General features: G+C 35.7%; 5 protein-coding genes across 6 annotated transcripts; 3 read left to right on the forward strand and 2 right to left on the reverse strand.

Moving 5' to 3' along the window:
• Positions 1-1,767: 1,767 nt before the first annotated feature.
• Positions 1,768-6,046, forward strand: LOC116012105 (E3 ubiquitin-protein ligase BIG BROTHER-like). Its single transcript, XM_031251573.1, has 8 exons — positions 1,768-1,972; positions 2,596-2,752; positions 2,874-3,099; positions 3,526-3,563; positions 3,655-3,711; positions 4,545-4,666; positions 5,456-5,564; positions 5,747-6,046. Exons 2-8 carry the CDS (start codon positions 2,633-2,635, stop codon positions 5,783-5,785), a joined length of 711 nt encoding a protein of 236 aa, XP_031107433.1. The 5' UTR covers positions 1,768-1,972; positions 2,596-2,632; the 3' UTR covers positions 5,786-6,046.
• A 1,374-nt stretch (positions 6,047-7,420) lies between these two features.
• On the forward strand, positions 7,421-10,580 carry LOC116014436 (F-box protein PP2-A13-like). The gene is made up of 3 exons (XM_031254490.1): positions 7,421-7,949; positions 8,064-8,185; positions 9,773-10,580. Exons 1-3 carry the CDS (start codon positions 7,629-7,631, stop codon positions 10,203-10,205), a joined length of 876 nt encoding a protein of 291 aa, XP_031110350.1. The 5' UTR covers positions 7,421-7,628; the 3' UTR covers positions 10,206-10,580.
• Positions 10,581-10,683: 103 nt separating this feature from the next.
• LOC116014435 (dihydrodipicolinate reductase-like protein CRR1, chloroplastic) lies at positions 10,684-13,365 on the reverse strand. Of its 2 annotated transcripts, XM_031254488.1 has the most exons (8): positions 12,945-13,365; positions 12,786-12,851; positions 12,553-12,648; positions 12,247-12,369; positions 11,690-11,782; positions 11,425-11,526; positions 11,130-11,216; positions 10,684-11,001 (listed from the first exon to the last, which is right to left on the reverse strand). In XM_031254488.1, the coding sequence occupies exons 1-8, from the start codon at positions 13,302-13,304 to the stop codon at positions 10,969-10,971; spliced, it is 960 nt and encodes a 319-aa protein (XP_031110348.1). In that variant the 5' UTR covers positions 13,305-13,365; the 3' UTR covers positions 10,684-10,968. The 2 variants fall into 2 exon arrangements, 1 of the variants encoding a protein (XP_031110348.1); XR_004097389.1 differs by lacking the exon at positions 10,684-11,001 and having other exon boundaries at positions 11,425-11,530.
• A 1,552-nt stretch (positions 13,366-14,917) lies between these two features.
• On the forward strand, positions 14,918-17,454 carry LOC116013850 (BAG family molecular chaperone regulator 2-like). Its single transcript, XM_031253801.1, has 4 exons — positions 14,918-16,099; positions 16,203-16,459; positions 16,586-16,732; positions 16,865-17,454. Exons 1-4 carry the CDS (start codon positions 15,862-15,864, stop codon positions 17,246-17,248), a joined length of 1,026 nt encoding a protein of 341 aa, XP_031109661.1. The 5' UTR covers positions 14,918-15,861; the 3' UTR covers positions 17,249-17,454.
• Positions 17,455-21,762: 4,308 nt separating this feature from the next.
• LOC116014291 (protein DETOXIFICATION 49) lies at positions 21,763-23,627 on the reverse strand. The gene has a single exon (XM_031254321.1). The coding sequence runs from the start codon at positions 23,612-23,614 to the stop codon at positions 21,872-21,874; it is 1,743 nt and encodes a 580-aa protein (XP_031110181.1). The 5' UTR covers positions 23,615-23,627; the 3' UTR covers positions 21,763-21,871.
• Positions 23,628-23,996: the final 369 nt, after the last annotated feature.

The following is a 23,996-nucleotide window of genomic DNA, read 5'->3' on the forward strand; positions in this document are numbered from 1 at the left end:
CATTTCATTTTTTTAGTAATTTTTCCTGCTCCATTTTGCGCTCCGCTGCTTTTCTTCCTCCTTGAGTGAGATCCTAAGCTACCAAAATTGATCCAAAGCTTTCCAAACTGCTTCCTTTACCACTTGTTGTGAAGAATTTCACCTATAACCACAAAAACACACAACCAAGTAATAAATCCCACTCAAGTATAAACACTTAACTACAAAAATAGATGAAAGAGGGGGCAAAAAGGTATTTAGAAATGGAGTCATCACTCCCTCTTCTTACGACCCACATACCTGGGCAACCCTAAGTATTTCCCCATACCCTGCTGCTCATGAATCCCTAGGACTTCACAAACAGCCTCCTTATCCACCGCATGAACATTTCGACTAAAAACAATAGAGGACTTATCAAAATTAACCTGTTGACCACTCGCTTCTCCATACTCCCTCAGAACTTCCCTAATAACACCTGCCTCAAGATTGTTTGTGATAAGTGCCAAAATGTTCATGTTTTCACCTTGCATTTAAGTTTATTTTTCTTGTCATTGGTTATAATTTTACCCAAAATGTTCCTCATTTGATTCATTTGTGTGTTTATGTGTAATTCTTGATGACTTAGATGAATTGGATGATTTTTTATGTGTAATTCTTGATGACTTAGATGAATTGGATGATTTTTGGAGCATAATTCTTGATGACTTAGATGAATTGGATGATTTTTGGAGCATTTTGGATGCATGAAGAGTCAATGGAAGCTTAGGACAAGGCATTTTGGATGCATGAAGAGTCAATGGAAGCTTAGGACAAGCTATGAAGATGAGAGAAACACCTCTTGAAGAACCAAAGAGTGGTGCTTTTAATGGTCTTAGTCATTTGGACAAACAAAGGCAAAATTGGAGCAAAAGAGCAAGAAGTTGAAATTCCCGCATAACTCGTTCACTGCTCGGTTTTTTAGCCATATCTTTTCGTAGGAATGTCCAAATCAAGTGTTCTTTATGTCATTGGAAAGCTAACTTGAAGGGCTACAACTTTGATGAAGACCATATACACAAATTCAAAGGATTCGGGGGTCAAAAATTGCCTAGAAGTCAAGCATTGTGCACAGGAGCACTGCCCGGTGGCCACAAGTTTGGCCACGGGCGTGGCCAGACCCGTGGCCACAAGGCAGTGCTACTGCCTGCTGGCCACAACCTGGCCACGGTTGTGGCCAGTACTCTGCACTTTTTTGCCCAAAAAAAGAACAAACAATCGTCGGCAAAAAACAAATGGGACACCGCAGGAGCACTTCTAGCAACCCGAAAACCATGTATAGCCCCATCTCTCTCTTGCTCACGAAGCATTGCACTAAGACCCTCAGCGACAACTAAAAACAAATAAGGTGAAAGAGGATCCCCTTGCCGCAGCCCCCTACCCGGATCAATTGGGCCCCACTCCTTACCCTCCACCAAAACTCTATATTAGACTGTCGTCACACACTCCCGCATAAGAGCCACCCACTTCTCACTAAACCCTAACCCCAAAAGAACCCGACTCATAAAATATGTCATTTTTAACAACTAAATATACAAATCTGATAAATTTTATAAAATCAGTGAAAAAATTAAATTTTATAAAACTTTCAAAGGCCTTATGGTCAAGCAACATGAAAGTGACTCTTTTATGTGGGGAATTTTTACAACCGTGACTAAAAGTTATCACAATGAAAATAGACCCTGATCCATAGACCATAGTATAATTTGCCGTGTCTATTACTCTATTCGGTCTTCCCCGTCCTTTCCTAATTTATATCGCCGGCCGGCCGATCTTTTCCGCAGAAAAAAAGCAGCTGGTGGACCCCTCCACCCAGTCGCTTTCTCACCACCTCCCCGCAATTTTAAACTCAGATTAGTATCTACGGAGGAGTATCACCTTCTCTTCTCTTGGCTTCACTACACTCTCACTCTCTTTTGCTCTGTCAAGAGCCCAGTTCCTTTTTCTTGAGTGAAAGGTGAAAATTTTCTCAATTTTTTGCATTCTTGAATTGTAATTGAATCAACTCTCTTCTCTTTCAATTCTGATGAATATGCATAATTGCTGCTAGATTTTGTGCTTTCCTGGAGCATATTTGTTTTTGTAATGGCTAATCCTCTGTGAGGCGTAAAGATTGCATCTTTATTATTGTATATTTTTTAAATCAAGTACTGGTGAGAGCCAAGTGAGGATATCCTTTTCAACATCTTAAACAAAACAACTTTTCTTTGCATTTTTGCCAGTTTCTACTGTGATTTTCCACTTTGCCATCTTGTGCAGTTGGATCTTCCTGTGACTGGTCGTCATGAATTCATAATTTATTAGTGTTTATTGTCAGTATCAGTCTTTCAAAGCTGTCTTTATCTTTTGGAGTTGCTACAATTAGTTTGTGATATTCTGGGACTACTTTGATTTGGGTAGAAAAACAGTAATTAATACTAGTGATTGGGACTGATTGCTCTCTGTATCTCTTAATGTACTTACATTTGTGGTTAACCAGTTACCAAGCTGTGACAATAAAATTTCTTCAAGTCTTCCTTTATCTGCTCTATATTTCTTGTGTTCTGATAAACTGAGTAGCGTTGACTCAACTTTTTGTAGGCTGCCAGAGAGATTCCTCCTATCTGAAACATCCACCATGAGTAACGCTGAGCTGAATATCCATTATTCCACTGATGGAATCCCACCTGAAATTAATCTAAAAGAGTTATTTCCTGAGGATGGTGATTTAAGTTATGAGGAAGTTCTCCAGCAACAGGTACTGTGGCTTTTCTTGAAGCTTCTTTACCTTTCTTTACATATATGGTTGCCATAGAATTGCAATTTCATATTCACTTTTAATTGGAAAACAAATTTCACAGTTTCCTATCATGTAATAGGAAACTGTCTATTTGTCACTTCAAGCATGTTGGAAAAAGGAAGATGCTCTTGGTGAACATGGTCAAACCAGTAATGGTAGTCAGGTTTCAGCGCCAGAGGATGAATCCTCGCATGGTGAAAGCATTGCATCACAATTGGCTCTGGATGAAGCTCTAGCTAGATCATTAGAGTTGGGGGATGATTTAGAAAATTTGTGCACACATCAAGACCATGATACAGTGGCTGGTAATTATGCAGTGTCAATTTTGTTCACGCTGTAGTATTTTAAGGACTTAATTTCCAGACACTAGGGAAATTATTTGCTGTTCAACTGTATTGAGTGTTAAACAGCATTCTGTAATGAATGGGTTTAGGTTATTCAGAATTGAAAGAGGGTAGATAGAGATGAAATGAGTTGGATGATTTTAATTACCAATTTCTTATGGTGCTATTTCTGCTAAATGTCAGGTTGACCATTATCTGTTTATTAACCAAGAATATGGTTAGAATAGAGGATTCTTGGCCTTAGTCAATGGTTTACCAATTCCTTATGATTTTTAAATTTTAAAAATTGTTAACTCTTTGCTATATAATTTTGGTTTTTTTTTTTTTTTTTTTTTCTTTTAAAATATGCATTGCTGGAAGCAAAACTAACCTCTGCTTTGTTTACAGGAAATGAGGAATCCACTCATGGAGAAACTCCTACAATGGTCTCATGCAACACTTCTTGCTCCCTCCAATAGTTTTCTACACAATGAGTTTATTAAATGTGTGATTTTAGGTTTCCATGTCTATATGCAGGCTGAAAGTTCAAATCCAAGGGAAGATGATGTTGATCCTGACAATATGAGCTATGAGGTTAGTTTAGTAATAGGGAGTGCCATATTCTACTGTTTGTTTTTCTCTCAATTCTGTGAAATTCTTTGCTTCTGGACTTGAAACCAAAGCTTTACATGTTAACCTTTCCACCCTATTATGGTTTTCTTACATTTGACAAGAGTAAATGACTCAAATTTCATTCAATATTGTTGTGTCTTAGCAAGTGAAAAATCAAAGTTGCATCTTGAAGGGTGGCTACTCTTACACTGTCAAATTGAAATTGCCACATTTGTTTTAGTTTTAGTAGAATGGCAATGAGGCTTCTGTCACAGTTGTATCATTTTTTGGAAGAAATATATTTAGTAATCATGACAACATTGAACATGAGATGATGCCAAATGCTTGAGATGTGATGATTAGCTTTTCTTTCTCAGTTTCATTTTGCTCATGAAAATTCCAGTTTGTTTCACTGGAGAAAATGGAACTTCTCTTGAAAAGGTGGTAGGGAACATTGCAGAATTTTAAAGGCAATGATGTAAATTTCATTTTTTTTCTTCTTCATCTTAAATGTGCTTGCTCCTGCAAGAATATCAAAGGCAAACATAAAACATAGGGTATATGAATGATGCCAATTTTGTCAGTGGACTTGGTTTGCTTCCTTCCTATTCTTCCATGCGCTTTCTTCTCTGTGGTTCATTCAGCTCTGCTCTGTTAAGAGTATAGAAAGGCTGGGAGGGGTATGAGCCATGCAATGGCAATAGTATTTCTGATACACATATGAGGCTATTAAAAAAAAATCATATTTATGATATCATGTTTGCACTACACTATAACTTGTGCTACTGACTTATCATCTCTTTTTCATTTGTCAGGAATTACGGTCATTGGGAGAAGCTGTTGGCCATGAAAACAGAGGGTTGTCAGATGATGTCATATCTCAATTGCCAACTTTCAAATACAAAATTGGTTTTTTCTCAAAGAAACAGAAGGATGAGTATGAGCAATCTTCCTTAAAATATTTTCTTTCTGTTCTGCACACCCTTTCTTTTCATTGTTGCAAGTGTTAATGAAATGACTTGCAGTCCGTGCATGCTGTAATGAAAATATGAGCTGGGAAATGCTTTAATTTAGTCATAGTTCATAGTAACACATCCCTTAAATATTGTTAGTAACCTGTGCCATCTGAACCATTTCGTAGACCATGAGATGTAAGTAGGTAAAACATGCATGGACTGGAGCATCAGCTTATATTTCAATTAGGAGGCTTTTGTAGTTCTAACTGTTAGTGGGAATGGCACTGTGTGTACTCAGTTGTCACTGCTCGAGGCTGGATTTTTGAATGCTTGTATTTATAGTATATAACATGCCATGTAGGAAACTTTAGTCGTTCTTCTTTAACAATCAAGAAGAGTATTAGAATTATATTGTACTTTTCCAATACCAATTGTGTTATAAACCAAAGGAAAATAGAAAATGTTTTGCCAAGGTCAATATATAATGTATAGCTATTTGGCTGAGGGACTGGGTACTTATCTATAAATGATGTGTATAAATCCCTAAACATTTGACGTTTAAAGTTCACTACAAGTACATTGAAAGTGCTTGATTGGCCAATGAATATGTGTTGTCAATTCTAACGCATATAATATTATAAGATTTACTGAGTTTGGTTCTCCCTTTATCAAGGAAGGTGATAACCTAGCATCCCGCTCACAGTTTACACTATCCAGCAGTTTGTTTCTTCTTTTTTTTAATCATGTTCTATATTGCTATCTGCATCTAGGTGTGTTATATGTTATGTGGAATATACATATGGAGATGGGTTGATGACTTTACCTTGCGCACACAAGTACCATACAAAGTGTATAACACGCTGGCTGAAAGAAAGCAAGGTAATAAAATGCCACTTTGAATATCTAATACGGAGTACATAATACTCGTTAAAGGTAATGTGTTACATGTGCTACAAAAGCAACAGTTAAATCCATTCAGTGTTTCAGTTTGAAAGCTTTAGTATGTGATTTACCTATATATCAATCGAGAATATAGCAATGAGTGTGGGTTTCTCTTGCAGAATTGCCCCCTTTGTTATGAAGAAGTGCAAGCTGAGTGATGAGCCTGGCAAAACTTGAGAATTAAGCTACCCATAAGGTATATATGGCTGTGCGTAGGTTTGTATTGTTTCCATTTGCTTTGGCTCTAGACTGCAAAGCTACTGTACGTTTCTTGTTCTCCTTAGTTGTATAGGAACACACGGCCTCCTTTACTTTGTATGTATATACCGCTCGTGAAACTCTAATATCACTTGCTTGTTAGGATCATACACTTATTTCCACGCCAAAAGTAATAGCTAAGTAACAAATTGAAAGCATAATTTTATTTTCTTATATCATTACATTTTTTTAGAGGAAGGGTATTAGACTTGGCTTTTTGCCCAATAATCCCTTAATCTGACTAATTACTTGACCCTTTACTGACTTTCACACGTGTGTGTAGAACGATGCATTATAGGTATGGTACGGTAACTCAGAAGTCAGATCACGTGAATCACGTATTATGTAATAATTGGATATGGTATGATGCAGCAGCTAATATGGATTAATAATTAAACAAACAATGCAAGTTGTCACGTTGGCGTATCGGTGGTTGGAGATTGCATCGTATCGTTGATTATATTGCGCTGCCTGATAAGTGAGAACTGTACATCTTATCATCCCTCGTGCTGCGTTGTATTATCATATCAATTTCACGGATTTGACCACTCCAGCAAATTAAGCATATATAAAATTGGAACAGTAATTTGTATAGACCAATCAAACGTGATTAACGTGAAATTAGCTTTGTATCCACTATCCACCACGTCAAGACCTGTTAATTAATAATATCATAAATATAATTTGTTTGGGCACATATATGTATCAATCAAACTACGTGAGTTGAAAGATTTTTTATTTTTATTTTTGCTTTTTGCATATTATTATAATATAATGCGAGACGCATGAAATGCTTAATATAATTAGTTTAACATTGCATGTTATATGTCAAGAAAATATGATGTGAAAGTGTGAAACGCATAATTGGACTACTCCGTCCATAATAAATTAATAATTGTAATGGAGCTATATACACTTCCAAATTAAAGCACGTGCATGGAAATCTAATTATTTTATTTGGGCAACAACTGCTATGACAACGACACACAGATCTTCATTTGTGAAACAGATCACATATATTTTTTTTATATATAAGTATATTACATGTTTCCTCTTAAATATTATAATTTTTGTTATAAGTAACTTTTCAATTCCTAATATTACATTTTGATTGAAAACTATTACATTTTTTTTCAAAAGTATTATATATTTTTATAAATAACAATCGATCAATTTATCCTTATCAATATTACACTTTTTTTTTCTCATAAATAACTTTTCAATTCTTAAATATTATATTTTGATTTAAAAGTATTACACTATCACAAAACAATTTATTCCTGATTAATGTTATCTTTCAACATAAGTGTTTTATTTTCATCTTAGTTCAACCTGTTGGTCTCATTGGAGACTTAGCTTACTCATCATTTGACGTCTTAATCCCTATATTAGCGTGAGTTTAAAGCGCAAGAAGTGAACAAATGGGTTTTAATTGGTCGATATGTTACATAATACAGTAATTAGATTCTTCATTTCATTGTTGTAAAAAAAAAAAAAAAAAAGATTCTTCATTTCATTTAATATAATTTTAATAATATATACTCCGTCTATGGTATATATATAGGCTAGGCAAGTAGGAGTTTGTCCTTCCTAGCTAGCCAATTCCTACGTGACCGTAGAAGATGTATAGTATATGTATGTATGTAGGTAGAATATAATTAGGGTAATTAAGTCCGTTAGCTTTAATTTAAAAGCTAGCAGCTAGCAACGCAGCACAGATCGATCGGAGAATTGAATTGTGTAATGGGGGCAGGTATTTCAGGAATGATGGGCGACGGGTGCAGCCGGAGTAGTGAAACCAGTATTGGAGAGTTGCCGGAAAACTGTGTGGCGTTGATTCTTTCGCGGTTGGAGGCGACGCAGATTTGTGGTTTGGCAGCTGTGAATCCAACCTTCCGTCGAGCTTCCTCAAGTGATGCCGTCTGGGACTCCAAGTTGCCTCATAATTATCACTTTCTTCTCAACAACCTCTTCAATCACAACACTATTTCACCTAATTTCAACTCTAAGAAACAAATATTTGCCACACTGTGTCGTCCTACTAGATTTGGAGGAGGCTACAAGGTAATCCAACCCACCTGCATGCGCTCCTTAATTACTTCATTCCTCTATCTGTTCATCACTTACTGGAAATTTAATAACATAAAATGAAGTAATAATACATATATGTGCCCGCAGGAACTATGGTTGGAAAAGAATGGAGGAGGAATATGTGTGTCTGTCTCCTGGAAGGAGATGAAGATAACCGGCATAGACGATCGGAGATACTGGACTCATGTCTCCGATTCTGATGAATCCAGGTTTTTTTCCCCCTCTTTTAATATTCAATAAATATAATTTATCTACAAATTAATTAAATGAATTCCAAATTATAAATATGAATGCATGCCCTACCAAAGTCAAACTATAATTTTCGGTTTCCAGCAAAGAAAATATAATGGCAATATTATGCATGACCCACACACACTCCACTTGTTGCCATGTTTCCCTTTCCTAAATTTTTCTTACCTTTTTCATTTCTCTTCATTTTAAATTGATTCCATATAGATCATATTTATTGCAATACCTTCCCTAGCTATCATCACGTGTTTTATATTGTATTCTTAGTTTTATATTGTATTGGGTGTGTTTGACAATTAACTGTTAGTTGAAAACTGATTATATTGGTTGATTTTGACCAATTGATAGTATTAGTTGGTTATAGAAAGGTGTTTGGTAATTTATTAGCTATTTACTTTTAGTTCATTACATATAAAATAATCTATAATAGACATAAGTATATCGTGTTATTTACTTTAACTCTTAAAATATTTTTATAATTTATTGTTATTGTTGTATTATTATTAATTATTTTTTACTTTATTATTAATATTATTATAATTATAAAGAAATACTTCGCAGTAATATTAAAAATATAATTTTAAATAACAATATAATAAAGATATGTTGTTAATAATAATTCAACTTAACAATTAACACAACTATATATTTGTGTGTGTATAGGAGCACTCTAGTGAGAACTGCTACTTAGGAGAGAAATATGAATTAATCTGAGCCAATCCGGTTGGATTGATCTAACATATCATAAGCAATTAAAAAAATGAAATAATGTTTTTTTTCAACTTATTGGCATTAATAAGCTAAGTGAAAAGGTTGTTTACTACCAAATACTTATATTAGATTATTAGTTGTTTAACTAGTCAAACAAGATAAAATTAATTAAACAAACTAAACTTTACCTAATAAGTCATCATTTTCCAAAAACCCTCATTATCTTCCAAAGTTACCATCCCAAATCACCAGTCTGTACATATGTGTTATGCCTATATGGATAATGGGTTGTTGTCCAAGCCTTTTGAGGAGTTGATCTTTTTTTTTTTGTTTGAAAACTTAAGGAGTTGATCTTTAATTTGTCTTTTTGTATATATACATACAAAGAAGACTAATGTTTTGGGTTTATATCAAAGAATTGTGGGGCATTATATTGTTCCCATAGCACCCTGTATAACCTAAAAAATTGTATTCTCAAATTCTACTTCTTCACTTTGACTCTCTGACTTGACAAACAATGATATGATATTTTCATAATGTGGGTTCCAAAAAAAGTATCATTTGTGAGAGGGAGTAGAAGTTGAGAGTAAAAGTGGAGTTCATGTAGTATTTTTCAAAACATTTTTCATTTAATTTGCTTTTGAAATCGTACTAATTAATTAGATATAAATTACACAAGTGCGTCAATCATAATAAGTTCATATCTAACCTCAGAATCTTTTCTTTAAATTTATACTTAACAACTTAGAAGAAAATAGATGGCATTCATTGTATTTATCCTGACTAATAATCTGATATGATCCACATGATTCTAATTATATATATGGAGCTTGCAGATTTTCAAGCATTGCATATTTGAAGCAAATATGGTGGGTTGAAGTAGAAGGGAGCTTAGAGTTGGAATTTCTTCCAGCGGGAATTTACAGCCTGTTTTTCCGGCTACACCTGGGAAAACCATCTAAAAAATGGGGGCGCCGAGTTTTCGATGTGGAACAAGTGCATGGGTGGAACATGAAACCAGTTCGGTTCCAATTATCATCATCACACGGCCAACATGTCAGTTGTGAGTATTATTTGAATAATCAACCTGCCGGAAAATGGATACATTATCATGTTGGAGATTTCGTTGTGGAGAACTCTCATCTTCCGACCAACCTCAACTTTTCCATGACTCAAATCGATTGCACTCACACTAAAGGTGGCATGTGCTTAGATTCCGTCTTCATTTGCCCAATTAAGCTTGGAGAAAATTTTAAAAATCACTCTTAAGAAAATAAAAAATAATGAGTGCTGTGCTATAGCATACCCAAAATTAAATATATGTATACCACTACTGTATAGTATTCTAAAAAATCTGTGTAGTAGGCAAAAGACTGAAAGAGTCAAGTTTTATTTGGTATGATTATATTCATTCTTAATTAGCTTATAGCCGCTTAAAAATTAAGGAAGGAGTTGCGTTGTTTGCTAGATTCTTTTAATTCCTAAATTGATGATCTAACATTTGTATACTCTAAATGGTATTAGCTAAATCTGAACAGTACATATCTTCATATATATTAGCCATCTCGATCTGCTGATCTGATCTATCTGATGTAAAAGAGAGGTGTATTTTATTTTATTTATGCATGCCAAAAGTTCGATCAATTCTCTGAGCGTATGAATTCATATATTCTTTCTTCAAATTCTTTGATTTATTTTGCATATATAGCAACCTCTGAGGATATGATATGATATGATATTACTTCAATTCTCCCAAGTCCTTAATTAATTCCATTTAATTTGTAAGTCTAATACATACCATAATATATACAATGCTTAGAGAGATCAAATATGTTGATGAAATTCTGGAGATTGAAACAGGGAAAATTAAAGAATGATCTGATGAAAATAATGAGGTATGTATACTAGCTAGCTAGTGCGGGCGTGCCTGAGTTCCATTGAACAAACCATATATATATTTCTGCAAATTAAATTAAAAAGAAGGTTACATGCACATAGATATAGAAGCGTTAGGTTTGTACGTGGTGGAGTCCTACAAAAACTTCTCCAATCCGTAGACTAGATTCTGCAAACAATAAAACCAAAAGAATAAGTTGCTGATAGATGCTAAGCTAGAAGGTAGCTGCATGCTGCTGCTGATCAGGAATCTATAATTCTATATATACATATATAAAGATCCAACTATGTACGTACCTTTAGGCGCACAACTTTTCTGATGGCCAAGAGTAGGCCTGGCATCAGACATTGCACATCTGTGATGTCATGTTTAAGTGTGTAAACCTGACACCCACCCAACAATGATATATACATACAGGAAAATGTAGTGTTAGTTGTCCCAAATTATATTTAATGAATATATATAAATAAACAAGATTGAATGCAAAAATTAAAGTTGATATATGGCAGGCAATATATATAATCAGCGCAGCTAGCTATAATTTTAATTTGTCCGATATGATCCATGCATGCAATATAATATAATGCTCACCTCGCCGGGCCTGGAGAAATAGACTGTTGTGCTGGATGGTAGGCCTGGTAGAACCAAGCTATGCACACGCACTCCATCTTCCCCCACAATTTGGCCCCTTGCCTAGCTTGTACGTACGTACAGTACAGTGCAGTGAAACATACAACAACAATTCAAACAAAATGGCAATTGGCTGGATTATATTTCATATATATATATATATATAGTCAGATTAACTCTATCATTTTCCTAGGTGAGTATGTGGTGGACATGTTAAGTTACATACCGGAGTCTCTGCGGAAATGTCTTCTCTGTTGTACATTTGGCCCAGATTTGAAATGTTGTTGGCAATCTGTACTGCATCCTGCGATGGGAAATCCTGCAAGTATATATATATATATAATCTCTCATCTGATCTCTGTGATTCAGTTGTCTATGTAAATTAATCTTACGTTACAGCGCGGTAAATGCATGCAAATTAAAACTACTTGCCCTGACATTCACGTGTTTTTTTTTTTAAAGTCCAAACTTGGCAGGCAACAACCACTTTAATTGGCATAGTTGCGCGCCACTGCTTGGATTCAGATTTTTTTGTTCACACTGATCTGAGGCGCATGATTGACATATATGCATAATGGATGGGGCCAGAGGCATTAATTAGCTGTACGTACGTGTTAGGTTTGCCTTGAATGTTTGACAGATCGGAGTAGATAATATAGAGTTCAAGTCCAATCCGTATTAATGGTAATCTATCATATATGTATATATAGTATGTACCTACCTAGTCCTTAAATTAATTTAATTTGTACGTAGCTAAGCTAGTAACATATATAGTGAACTTACTGTTATTGCAGCAGTGGATCTTGACTCGACAATTTCAACGTTGTTGTAATGGAAAGAAGCCGAAATTGCAGCTTGCTGAACAAGTATTGATCCTATGGAAAGCGTGGGTGCTACCAAACAGCCCTGTATGGTAATTGGTAATTGGTAATTGGTAGGTAGTACGTCAATGCAAGCTAAGCCAGCGTGTGTTGTACAGTACGTACTAGGTAGTAGGTAGGTAATAAGGTTTGGTTTTAGAGCTAGCGAGATCGAGATAAATGGACTATAATGTATATATGTAACATATGCCTGTGGCCTGTATCTCACCATGCTGGCCTTCTCACAGAAAGCAGATAGGCCCATTACTGTGTCTTCCTTAATCCGAGGCACGTGCACCACACTTCTCATCCCAAATGCAGCCGCCTATCCTCATGTATATGCAACACGTACAATTAATATAATTAAGCCTAACCCACGGCTGCTTTAAAATTATTCCAACCACATATTTTATTCCGAATTGAAGCTAGTTAGTTAACTAGAGATAAGCTAGATAAGATTACCTGTTTTACGTTTTCGTAAACTGTGGAAGGGTCGGTGAAATCAAGTACCACTCCCGTTGCATTCGACTGGATATATATATGCCGCCATTATATTAATATTAAATTAATTAAGAACAAATCAGAATCATATCCCAACTAACTACAATTATTAAGTGTTACCTGAGAAATGGAAGCCAGAACCATAGTGAGGTCGTTAATAATAGGGACTTCTAACGGCTCTTCCAGTCCACACACCTTGCCGATGTCTTCCCCGACTAGATGGGAATCCACGGCGCCGGCAACTTCCATTCCTCTGGCTTTATTTACGGCCACCACAGCAGCTCTTCCTATCACCTTTGCAGCTCCATTTATGATCACCTTTATGTTATTATTATTATTGCTCTGAGTCTGAGATGGCTGCTGCGCCGCCATGCCACACTTGATTGAACCCGCCCTGCCGCCGCCTTTCACCCTTGTAATTTCACCATTCTTGCAGCTGTACCAGATATGAAATTCGCCGCTCAATGCTGCACCAGCCATGGACGTACTCTATCCTATTGCCCGCGCCGGGTCGGATGCACTACTGCAGCCTTCATTTTCAATTCTCACCTTATACATCATATCGGATAAGGTTTCTAGCTAAATAATACTAGGGGTAAAACTGACCTTCCACCCATTAATTACTAAATACTCCGTAATACTTAGGCAGTAGTTTTTATATTATAATAATAATAATAATCTAAAAACATAATAAGTGTGTATGAATGTTATACATTTCATTTGTCTTTTTTTTTTTTTCATTAAGTTTTTTATACGTTATGCTATAAAAGTTGTACTTTATAATATGTTTATACGTTATACTAAAATTTTATGTATGTTTGTCCAAAATATTGTAAAGTATAACTTTTATAGCATAACGTATAAAAAAATTTAACAGAAACAAAAGACATAGATGAAAGGTATAATTTCATTCACACTTATTATGTTTTTAGATATTATGTGTTTAATTAAAATGTTATTTATATTAAATTCATTTATAAGTACATAATTTATTTAGTGTAGTAGATAATTAGAACCTTCGTTCACTGGTATAATTTGCCCATTGCGGTGGATTAGTACGTGATTATCCAACTTTAGTTCCACGGAATTAGTATGAAACCACAGGCTGGACAGTGGTTTAACAACTTTCCATTTACAATATTCGCGTGTCGGTACACTGATTTTTCTTTTTCTTATAGTAAATTAATATATACTTACCCAAAATAACTATATGCCAAAGCAGAACGGTAAAACAATCCATTTTACTTCTTTGTTTTCTTTTTTAATAGTAAAAGAATTGGTCAAACACGGAATAGACATCATAGCTGCATACCAAACCGACGACGACCGACCCTCGTTTGGGTTTTGTACTTTTGTTAATCACACCAATTCATGGACGGTTGAAGAACTGCCACGTGTTCGCATCCTCTGCTCTGTATTCATGTGCCCCTCCTAAACTGTCGGTGGCAATTAGCATGGCTTTCAAGGTTGGAAAGGTCAAAAGAAGAAATATATAATTTGTACAACACCACTTTTTCTGGGAGGGACAATTATATTATTTTGATGCAATATATATGTTTGAGGAAATTATATTATATCAGTGACTAAAATTTCATTCAAAAATTATATTTTTTTGTAATATAATACATTCTCTCCATTTTATTTTATACATTGAATTTAATTAGCGAAAGTTAATATATGTTGATGACTTTTATGTAGTTGGAATAAAAAGTATTGTACTTGGTGTTCATTATGAAAGGAGATGAAAAAGTAAAGAAAGAAAGAAAGTGATATAATAATCGATTAGGTTTGGGGCAATGGCAGGGACGAAAATTGGTGACAATTAAAGTGGAAAGCTGTGACATGAACGACTGAGCGGCCCAGGGAAAGAGATGATTCACCAACTTGGCTTCATTCTTCTTTTTCTCCTTCTTCTTCTTGGCTTCAATTTTCTTTTCTAAAATACTAAATACTAAATAGACATCTGTCCTATATATGATTGTTCCACATCGTAGATATATTAGCACCACCATAATCATTGCCTGCCCAGCCCAATCGAAATACCTAAAAACACCCGGACACATGTCAGCTTCGATAAGGATGTGTGAGCAATTTTGATCAATTTTTCTTCACTCTCACACTACTATTGGTGGAAAGTCGTAGTTTTCATCTTCTCTCACTCTCACTCTCGCTTTTACATTTCCTTCACTTCTATTTTGTTTTAACCTTTAAGCACAAGCAGCATTGCTAACGCCTTTCTTTCTTTACTCCTATTTTAGTAAGGAATTATTTTTATTTTTATTTGTTGAGAAGCATTTTTCTCTGTTTTACTTTTGTATAAATAATGTATGCAAGCTAGCTAAGAGTTGTTGTATATATAATTTCATTTCAGTTCTGTGCTTCTGCGCTGTCCACTCATTTCTTTATATTACTCATTTTTCATCTCTCTGTCTCCTTCCTCCTTCGACATTTTTCCAGAAGAACAACCAACCAAACAGAGAGGGAGAGAGACAGCTTTTTATTTTTTATTTGTCCTTTTAAAGACTTTTCTTTCCTTAATTTTCTTTTTTTCTGTGTTAACATTAAATTCTTCTGAAAATTTTCCCTCCCAGCGTTTGGTAACGTTTTCATTACCGATTTCAGTTTATTTCTCTGCATTTCGGGTCTGCCATGAAGATCTAAAATCTCCAATCTTTGGTTTCAAAGTTTTTCTTTTTCTCTACGGCAATTTTTGTGGCCACCGACACTCTCAGTTCCTGCCGATGTTATATAGGATTCAAGATTGATTCTTTAAAAGATTCTTTTCCTCTTTTATAGTCATTCTTACCTTAATATAGTGTAGTACTGGTGCTAAAGGTGGAAACTTTGAAAGTAATCTTCAGTTTCTCAATCTCTGTAACGTGCAAAATAGAGAAAAAGGACAGAGAAACTACTCTACTGTGCCTATAGGACTTTCGTAGTCGTTTTGGGATTTAGCGGATTGGAGAAAGAGGTCAATTATCTGATCTGAGTTTTCAACGTCCCTCAGCAGCATTTGAATCACAGATACCTCAGCAACATGATGCGAATGAAGACTAAACCCACCACCACCACCGCTCTTCCGTCGCAAATGACCAACGGAGGCTCTCGTGTTGCCGCCGCCGGCGACAATGATTGGGAGATGAGACCTTGCGGAATGCTGGTCCAGAAACGAAATCCTGATTCACATAACCGTCCCCCTCCTCCCACTATTCGTGTACGGGTCAAATATGGGTCAATCTACCATGAAATCAATATCAGCTCTCAAGCTACCTTCGGTAACTCTACCCAAAATTACTTTCTCCTCTTCGTTTTTTTTTTTGTAATTTTGATTGTTTTCTGAGTGATGAAAGGGGAACTGAACAAGTATTGAATTTGCAGGGGAGCTGAAGAAAATGTTAACAGGGCCAACAGGGTTGCACCATCAAGATCAGAAATTGTTGTTCAAAGATAAGGAGAGGGATTCTAATGCATTTCTTGATGTTTGTGGCGTGAAAGATAAGTCTAAGGTTGTGCTGGTTGAAGACCCAATCAGCCAAGAGAAGAGGTATCTAGAGATGAGAAAGAATGCGAAGATGGAGAAGGCTGCAAAATCTGTATCAGAGATCAGCTTGGAGGTTGATAGGCTTGGTGGCCAGGTAATTTATTTCTTTAATTCCCATCCAACTGAAAAACAAGATTCAGTTTTTGTATTCCAAGATTGCAATACATTGAAATTAGATTACTGATTTATTTTTCTTCTTCTGATCTGGATTAAATAACAGGTTTCTGCGTTAGAATCTGTAATCTCAAAAGGTGGGAAAGTTGAGGAAAAGACACTAATAAATTTGATCGAGCTCTTGATGAATCAACTCCTTAAACTGGATGGTATTGTTGCTGAAGGTGATGTCAAATTGCAGAGGAAAATGCAGGTACCTACTTTTAATTTATATACAAACCTGCATTTGGTGTTAGAAACTGAACAATGTAATTTAATTGGTGGTTTAGGATTGAGAAAGTTGCAGCATTTGATTTATATATATATATATATATATATGTTTTAGGTAAGAAGAGTTCAAAAGTATGTAGAAACTCTTGATATGCTGAAAATCAAGAACTCAGGGCTGACAAGTAATGGGAATCACACTCCTAGTCCTAAACAGAATGGTTCATCTCCACACCATCAATATGGCTATTCAGACAACCAGCGGATTCAACAGCAGCAAGCCAGGCATTCACTTGGGAGCTCAGCTTCAGAAACTGAACAACAGCCGGGGATGGGGAGGCACTCGGCCTCGTCCTCGTCCTCGGGGCCTGTTGTGATAACTACACAGTGGGAAACATTTGATTCTTCAGCTCTCGGGGCAGCACAGCTTGTCCCAGTTTCAACACCCACAACTACATCAAACAACACAGCACATCCAGGATTCAGTTGGAACTTGCTTTGATTCAGACAATTCAGGAATATATGTTTGTCATTGCCATTGCATGTGTCCATGTTTCTCACTCTCTTCAATTCCCACTTTCTCATATATATGTTGGATGGGCTTGGTGGTATCTACTAGTACCTAGTCTCCATTCTTTTGTGTATTTAGAGTTTTTTGTTAGGGTCTATCACTCCTCTATCCCTTTAGATGTCTGTCATTCACTCAAATAATATAATATAATATATATATATATATATATATATATATATATATATATATATATATATATAATTGGGCTACAACAACATATATTATATATAGGCAGGATTATTATGATCCACATATTGGATTATATATATTTGTTCTTTGTTATCTTGGCATCTCATATTCTGACTCTGCTAATTTGCTACCCATCATATATTGATTCTTTTGTTTTTTTTTACCCAATCAACCAGAGTGGGTGAAAGTAAGTCTAGTATTAGTGTGATTAACTCTCTACATTTACCTTTTATTAGTTCTTGATTTGTATTGTACATTTGTACATCTCACATTGTGTTGTTAGATTTTTTTAAAGTAAATTTATAATAATAATAAAAGAGATTGATTATATTTGTAATGGTTGTTTGGTAGTTTGGGTACAAAATGATGGAGAGAACATGAAGTTCTCCCTTTCATAAAATGGGTAATCAAACAACTAATACATCCAAATTAAATGATAGAAAGACAGGTGAGGCGGCTGGACACAATATAGTTGGCCAATTTACTCATCACTTTTAAGTGTTTGACTTCTATTCTCCATTCCGACATGGAACCAATTATGAAGACTTTTTTTTACCACATAGTTGGTTTATTTAGTATGTAATTCATAGGTCAACCATTTACTTATAATTGTTACATAGGCTTTGAATATGTAACATAAATTCCATAATTATCATCCATGTTTATCTCGTAAAAGTAAAATAATTTTTTCAAAATGCTTCGATTTACTTATTGCACTTGTTATTTTGCACAAACTTGTTAAATTATATGTTATAACATATCAAACCACCAAAAACACTTTATTCTTTGTAAGCCATCGAATAACATTACCAAATATAATACTTTTGGTACATACAGAGTAATTTTATTTTATTTTTTTAAAAAGAAACAGAGTAATTTTTAATAATGACATTTTAAATGTTCACATGGGCCTCCGACAGTTGGAATAAGTGGGCCTGCGGCCTGATGATATGTATGCCTAATCTTACAAACATTGTGTGTGTGGGGGGTTCAAGTGCAGAGACTCCCCTAGGTGAAAGGTGGGGTGAGATACGGATGGCACGAGAGCTGGCCTAGAGAAAATCGTCACCCATAAAAATAGCTCACTTGCTATCTAATTGGGTTAAAACTAGTTCATTCTATACTCATATCATTATTGAACTAATGCACCTTAAAACAATACGCAAAAACCTATGACCTCTCTTGAAAGAGCCACAGTTATGTCGCTTGACCACAAGGTTTTTGACATATATATATATATATATATATATATATAGTTAGTAGATATGCCAGCTGAGATTCGCTTTGTTAATGATCTGAAATAACAAATGAAAGGATTGATATATATAATCCACTTGCTACGTAGGGCTACCATATATTGCTTTGTCTCAGCGTAGTATATACATATAAAAATCATTCTTAATTAACATGCGGCATCCATCAATAATGGAGATGATTTTATGTTTGACTTCGTTCATATATCCAACCCGGTCACCCCATTGTGGACTTTGGTGTAATTATATTCACCTGTAAATGGATGAATAAATACAGATCGATCAGACCCTACATATCTGCATTTAATTAGGAATGAAGAAACACACTGAGCAAAGTATATAAGTAGTGGACACCCAAAAGATTACGATAAGAATATACCGCTCCACATTTAAAGTATATATTATGCTTTCTTCGGTCGTCCCTTCAAAGAAAAGAAAACCAAGAAAAAAATAGAAAGTAAAACATCATCTATCAAAGTTGATCTGCACAATCTCCATACTTATATCATTATCAAAACTGTAGTCCAAGTCCGGACGTATAATTGGACCAACCTAGCTAGCTGTTCTTGTCTCTTAATTAGTTGTACGTACATTAGTATCAAAATGTGTTGTCCCCCACGTTCCATTATATTTTTCGGTTCCACATACATAAACATATATGTATATACATCCTCTCAGTGATCTATATCTATTAATTAAAAATGTGTATATATATATTTTATGATGTTGTAATAGATAGTATAGTTAAAAAGACACCACAAACAAACAAGACGTATGCATGCGCCCTATATAGGTATGTATGTATGTATGTATGCATGCATGTGGGTATATATATATATATATATATATATATATATATATATATATATATATATATATATATATATATATATATGGGGTTTGAGCATTTGTGGTGGCGCTTTAAGTTGGACAGTGGATAGAAAAGTTGATGTATGCGGTGACCGGCGGCCACCCATTACCCGGGAATTGTATTTAGGGTTTGGTGGTACGGCGGCGACCCAATTAAACATTGACGGAACGTAACGTTGCTTCAATTCCCCCGTACGTGTCTACCCTTGTCTGCGTAGGAGGAAGATAGCTGCCGCCACTGTACGTTAGTTGTTGCCATTATGCAATTCTAGATAGTACGTGCAGTGCCAATATTAATCCACTTCCATACCTTCTTCTATTCTAGCTATTCTTAACATATATGCATTTCACTTGTTAGTTTCTTCCTCATTAGCCTAGCCGCCCCTTCAAAACTGTTCCTATCCTTTCTCTTACCAAAAATATACTGTACTGTACTAAATGACTCCCCAAGTTTGAATTGGCTTCATGCTTCAATACCAACTGTTGGCCCAAAAATGATTGTCCTAAGTTATTGGCAAAAACAAAACAAATCCTAATCCCAGCCAAGTACAAAGACAAAGAAAGACAAAGTTCTAGAAGCTAAGGACTCAGAATAAAAATTCCAGTCAAAGTAAAAATCACAATCCTCATAGGATTAAAGAAGAAGAGAGCTGTTGAAAGGCTATTATGATCCAACACCTGTGCGCGTGTGTGTATATATATATATATATATATTATTCTTCAATCAAACTTGGAATCTAATTAATATATTATTATCCAACACATACTCTCAATTTTAGTTTCTCTGTAGTTAAAAACATATTTGATTTGTTTCAATTATCTGTAGTTAATTGGTTGGGAATCTTGTGGTCTATTAAATAAAATTGATCGAGCCACCCATTGTTAGCAAAGGCCGGGTACATACATACATAGATGGTGAGCACCAAAGGGACACAAATTAAAGGCATTAATATAATGACTTTAAAAAACAACTATGGAGTAATATATAGCTAGACTACTATTCAACCCCTTCCACACTTAATCAACAGCGTGTTATAAAAAGAAAAATATTTTAAAACAACCCTAAAGCTTGGCGTAGTTAGTTTGTCGCCTAACTTAAATGCACTAGAAACATGTATAGAAAAAAGGCACAAAGATGAACATCTGGATTATTGGATCCCTTGTGCCCACATGAAGACAGCCTAAGATTTGACTGATGGGCTGGTTGTGCGACTCGCGATTTACCTCCGTAGTAACTCTAGAGGCAGGGTTCTGTGGACTTAGTATTAGTATGTCAAAACTGGGATCACCTAAGTTTTTTTTTTTAAAGAATATTTTAAAACCTGGGAGAAGAATATTTTGAACAAGATTCCTGGAAATTAATTAAAACAGATTGGATGAGTAATAGAGCAGTTATAATTGTATATATTATTCACATCATCTAAGTCTGACTAGCTAGCTAACTAGATACTGAATATTCAAGCTTGATTCTTGGGAACCTTAAAGGGTTCCCACCTTTTGGGATGAGTTAGGGCTGGATAAGGTTCATGTATGGGAAAAATATTCTTGAGCGTATGCAAGTTTTTTTTTTTTAAGCTGCATCATAGTTTGGCTTACAAATTGTTTAATATATGCATATTACATTGTATTATGTGATCGAAATATATGATTGATATGTATATATGTTAAAATATTTCTTCAAGTTTTCATTTAGAGACACGCCGATATTCTAATTAATTCTTAAACATTTATGGGGGAAGAAGGTTTTCCCAATACAATATCATTAATTTATGTTAATCATAAAAAATTATTTAATGAGCTTTGGTTTATATATATATATATATATATATATATATATATATATATATATAATTGTGTATCACCCATTGATTAAAGGAATGAAGTTTTACTATTATTATGCCCTAGGGACAAACCTTATTGGTTAAGATCGATCACCCCTCCATTTGATGACACAAAAAAATTACAAACTTATTTGTTTGGGAAAAAAAAAAAACATGAGTTTTTTACACAGGGTATAGTTGATCTTGATCATTAATGTTATGTTACAATATCAAATATCATAGCTAGGCCGGGAAAATAGTACGTGGATATTCCTAGCAATATATTAAGCATATATATCCAATTCTAGCTTTCTCCGAGATATGATATAATGTGAAGTTCAAAATTAAAGTGGATATGAATATGATCATCTTCCTCTTGGACACATGCAATTCAATTAATTAACATAAATTAAAGAATATAATCATCCTGCAGCTAGCTTGTTTTCCGGTTTGACATTTTGATCATCATCATCTTCTTCATGAAATGCTGGTGCTTCTTCTTCTTCTTCTTCACTCTCACCACCACCAATATTAATATTATTATTATTATTATTATTATTCCAAATGACTACAACTACTGCTCCAGTAGTAGTCTGCTCTACGGATCTCTTGGCTTCAAACTCCCAATCTGTTCGAAGCAAGACCACAAGCATGGTTAGCATGCATGATGCCTGAGCCGCCAACAGCCCCACCCACAGCCCCTGGAAATCGAAACCGCCGTAGAAGCTGAGCCACACGGCCACCGGCATTCCCACCAGATAGAAACAGCCCAGATTAATATTTGCTCCCACTTTAGGCCTAGCTGTTCCTCTTAACACCCCACACCCGGTTGTTTGCGGGCAGTTCCCCAGCTCGCACAGCCCAATTATCGGCAAAACCGCAGACGTCAGCCCTACAATCTCCTTATCCTCCGTGAACATTCTCGCCCATACGTCCCTTACTGACACAGCAAAACACAGAGCCACAAAACCCAGTATGAAACTCCCCGAAAGCCCCACAATGGCGGCCAGTTTGGCCTTTCTGGGCTGTCTTGCGCCCAGCTCATTCCCCACTCTGGTGGACACGCTGAAGCTAAGGGAAGACGGGAAAATGTAAATTAAAGAAGTAGTTTGAATGAGAATCCCCATTGAAGCAACGGTGGCTCTGGGGTTGTATAACAGGCCGCACAGTAAAATCATGATCTCATACCACCACCATTCTAGGCACACGGAAATGCAGCTCGGAATTGCTAACTTCAGTAAAGATTTCCAGCCTGCCCCTTTGAGGCACTGTGTGGACAATAATCTTCCTTTTTCCCAGGTGTTGTTGTATACACCAGAGATTAGTATATATAAGATCAATGAAGCTACAAGATTGAAGTTTGTGAATACCCCGCTAAGAGCAACTCCTTTGACGCCCAAACTAAGTTTTGTAACCAGAAAATAATTGATGGGCAGGTGAAGAAGAATAGAGAAAACGGCGCAAAAGGTTAGAGGTAAAGTTATGGATTGGGTTCGGAGATAAATGCGCAATGGATGAAGTAAAGATTGCATGAAAAGGTCAGGAATGGAGTATAGAAGATAAGATTGGGCTTGTGTGGCAATGGCCTGGTCTTGACCACAGAAGAGGAGAATTGGTTTAATGTTAGCCCAAACAAGAGCTATCGGAAGTGAAGTGAGAAAGAGCAAAAGAATGGACCTTTGTAAGGTTAGACCAAGGAGATTATATCTCTTGGCACCAAAAGATTGGGCGCAGATGGGTTCCATTCCCATGGCTAAACCAGAAAGGATGGAATATCCGGTGATGTTAGCAAAGCCGAGAGCTAAGGATCCGCCGGCGAGGGCTAGGTCACCGAGGCGGCTGAGAAAAAGCATGGAGATGATGGAACGCGAGTAAAGGAGGAGGGCGGTGAAGATGGTGGGGACAGCAATTTTGGCGATGGACTCCACTTCTGTGAGGACAAGGGCAGCGCTACTTTTGTGGGGCGCATCATATGCTGCTGCTGGGATGTCGGGGACCTGCATGTAGTGTGGCTCATCAAATTCCAATTCTGGGATCATTTTGAGCGAAGACGAGGACGACGGGAATTGCATGTCCCCGACAACATCTGTTGAGGTTGTCGTGGTGTTAAATTTGCAGCAGAGAGGTGGAGCAGCAGCAGCAGCTGAAGACTTTGGCTTACACATTCTTAATTAGCTTCTAGAGATCAGAACAATATATATAATGAAGTAATTAATTAGTGTGACGAATGAATGAAAAATCGGGGGTGCAGTGGGGGGTATTTATAGCGAGCGTGTCAAGACTCAAGACTACACGGTTAGACTTTGAAACTAACTAGTAGATAGATACTTCCAATTGAAGTAGTCATATACATACTACTGTACAAATTATTTGGAATCTTTAGTGGGCACTAAAATGTCCTTTACTCTTTCATCAACTAACTTAAACAGTTAAACCAGTTGTTTTTTTTCAATTTCCCTAAAAACTTTTTAACTACATAGATGGTGTGGTGGTCTCTATTTGAATCTAGTCAATATGTTGGTATCTTCAATTCGTTTGACTTGATTT

The sequence above is a fragment of the Ipomoea triloba genome, chromosome 3, assembly GCF_003576645.1.
Source record: "Ipomoea triloba cultivar NCNSP0323 chromosome 3, ASM357664v1".
Lineage (NCBI taxonomy): Eukaryota > Viridiplantae > Streptophyta > Magnoliopsida > Solanales > Convolvulaceae > Ipomoea > Ipomoea triloba.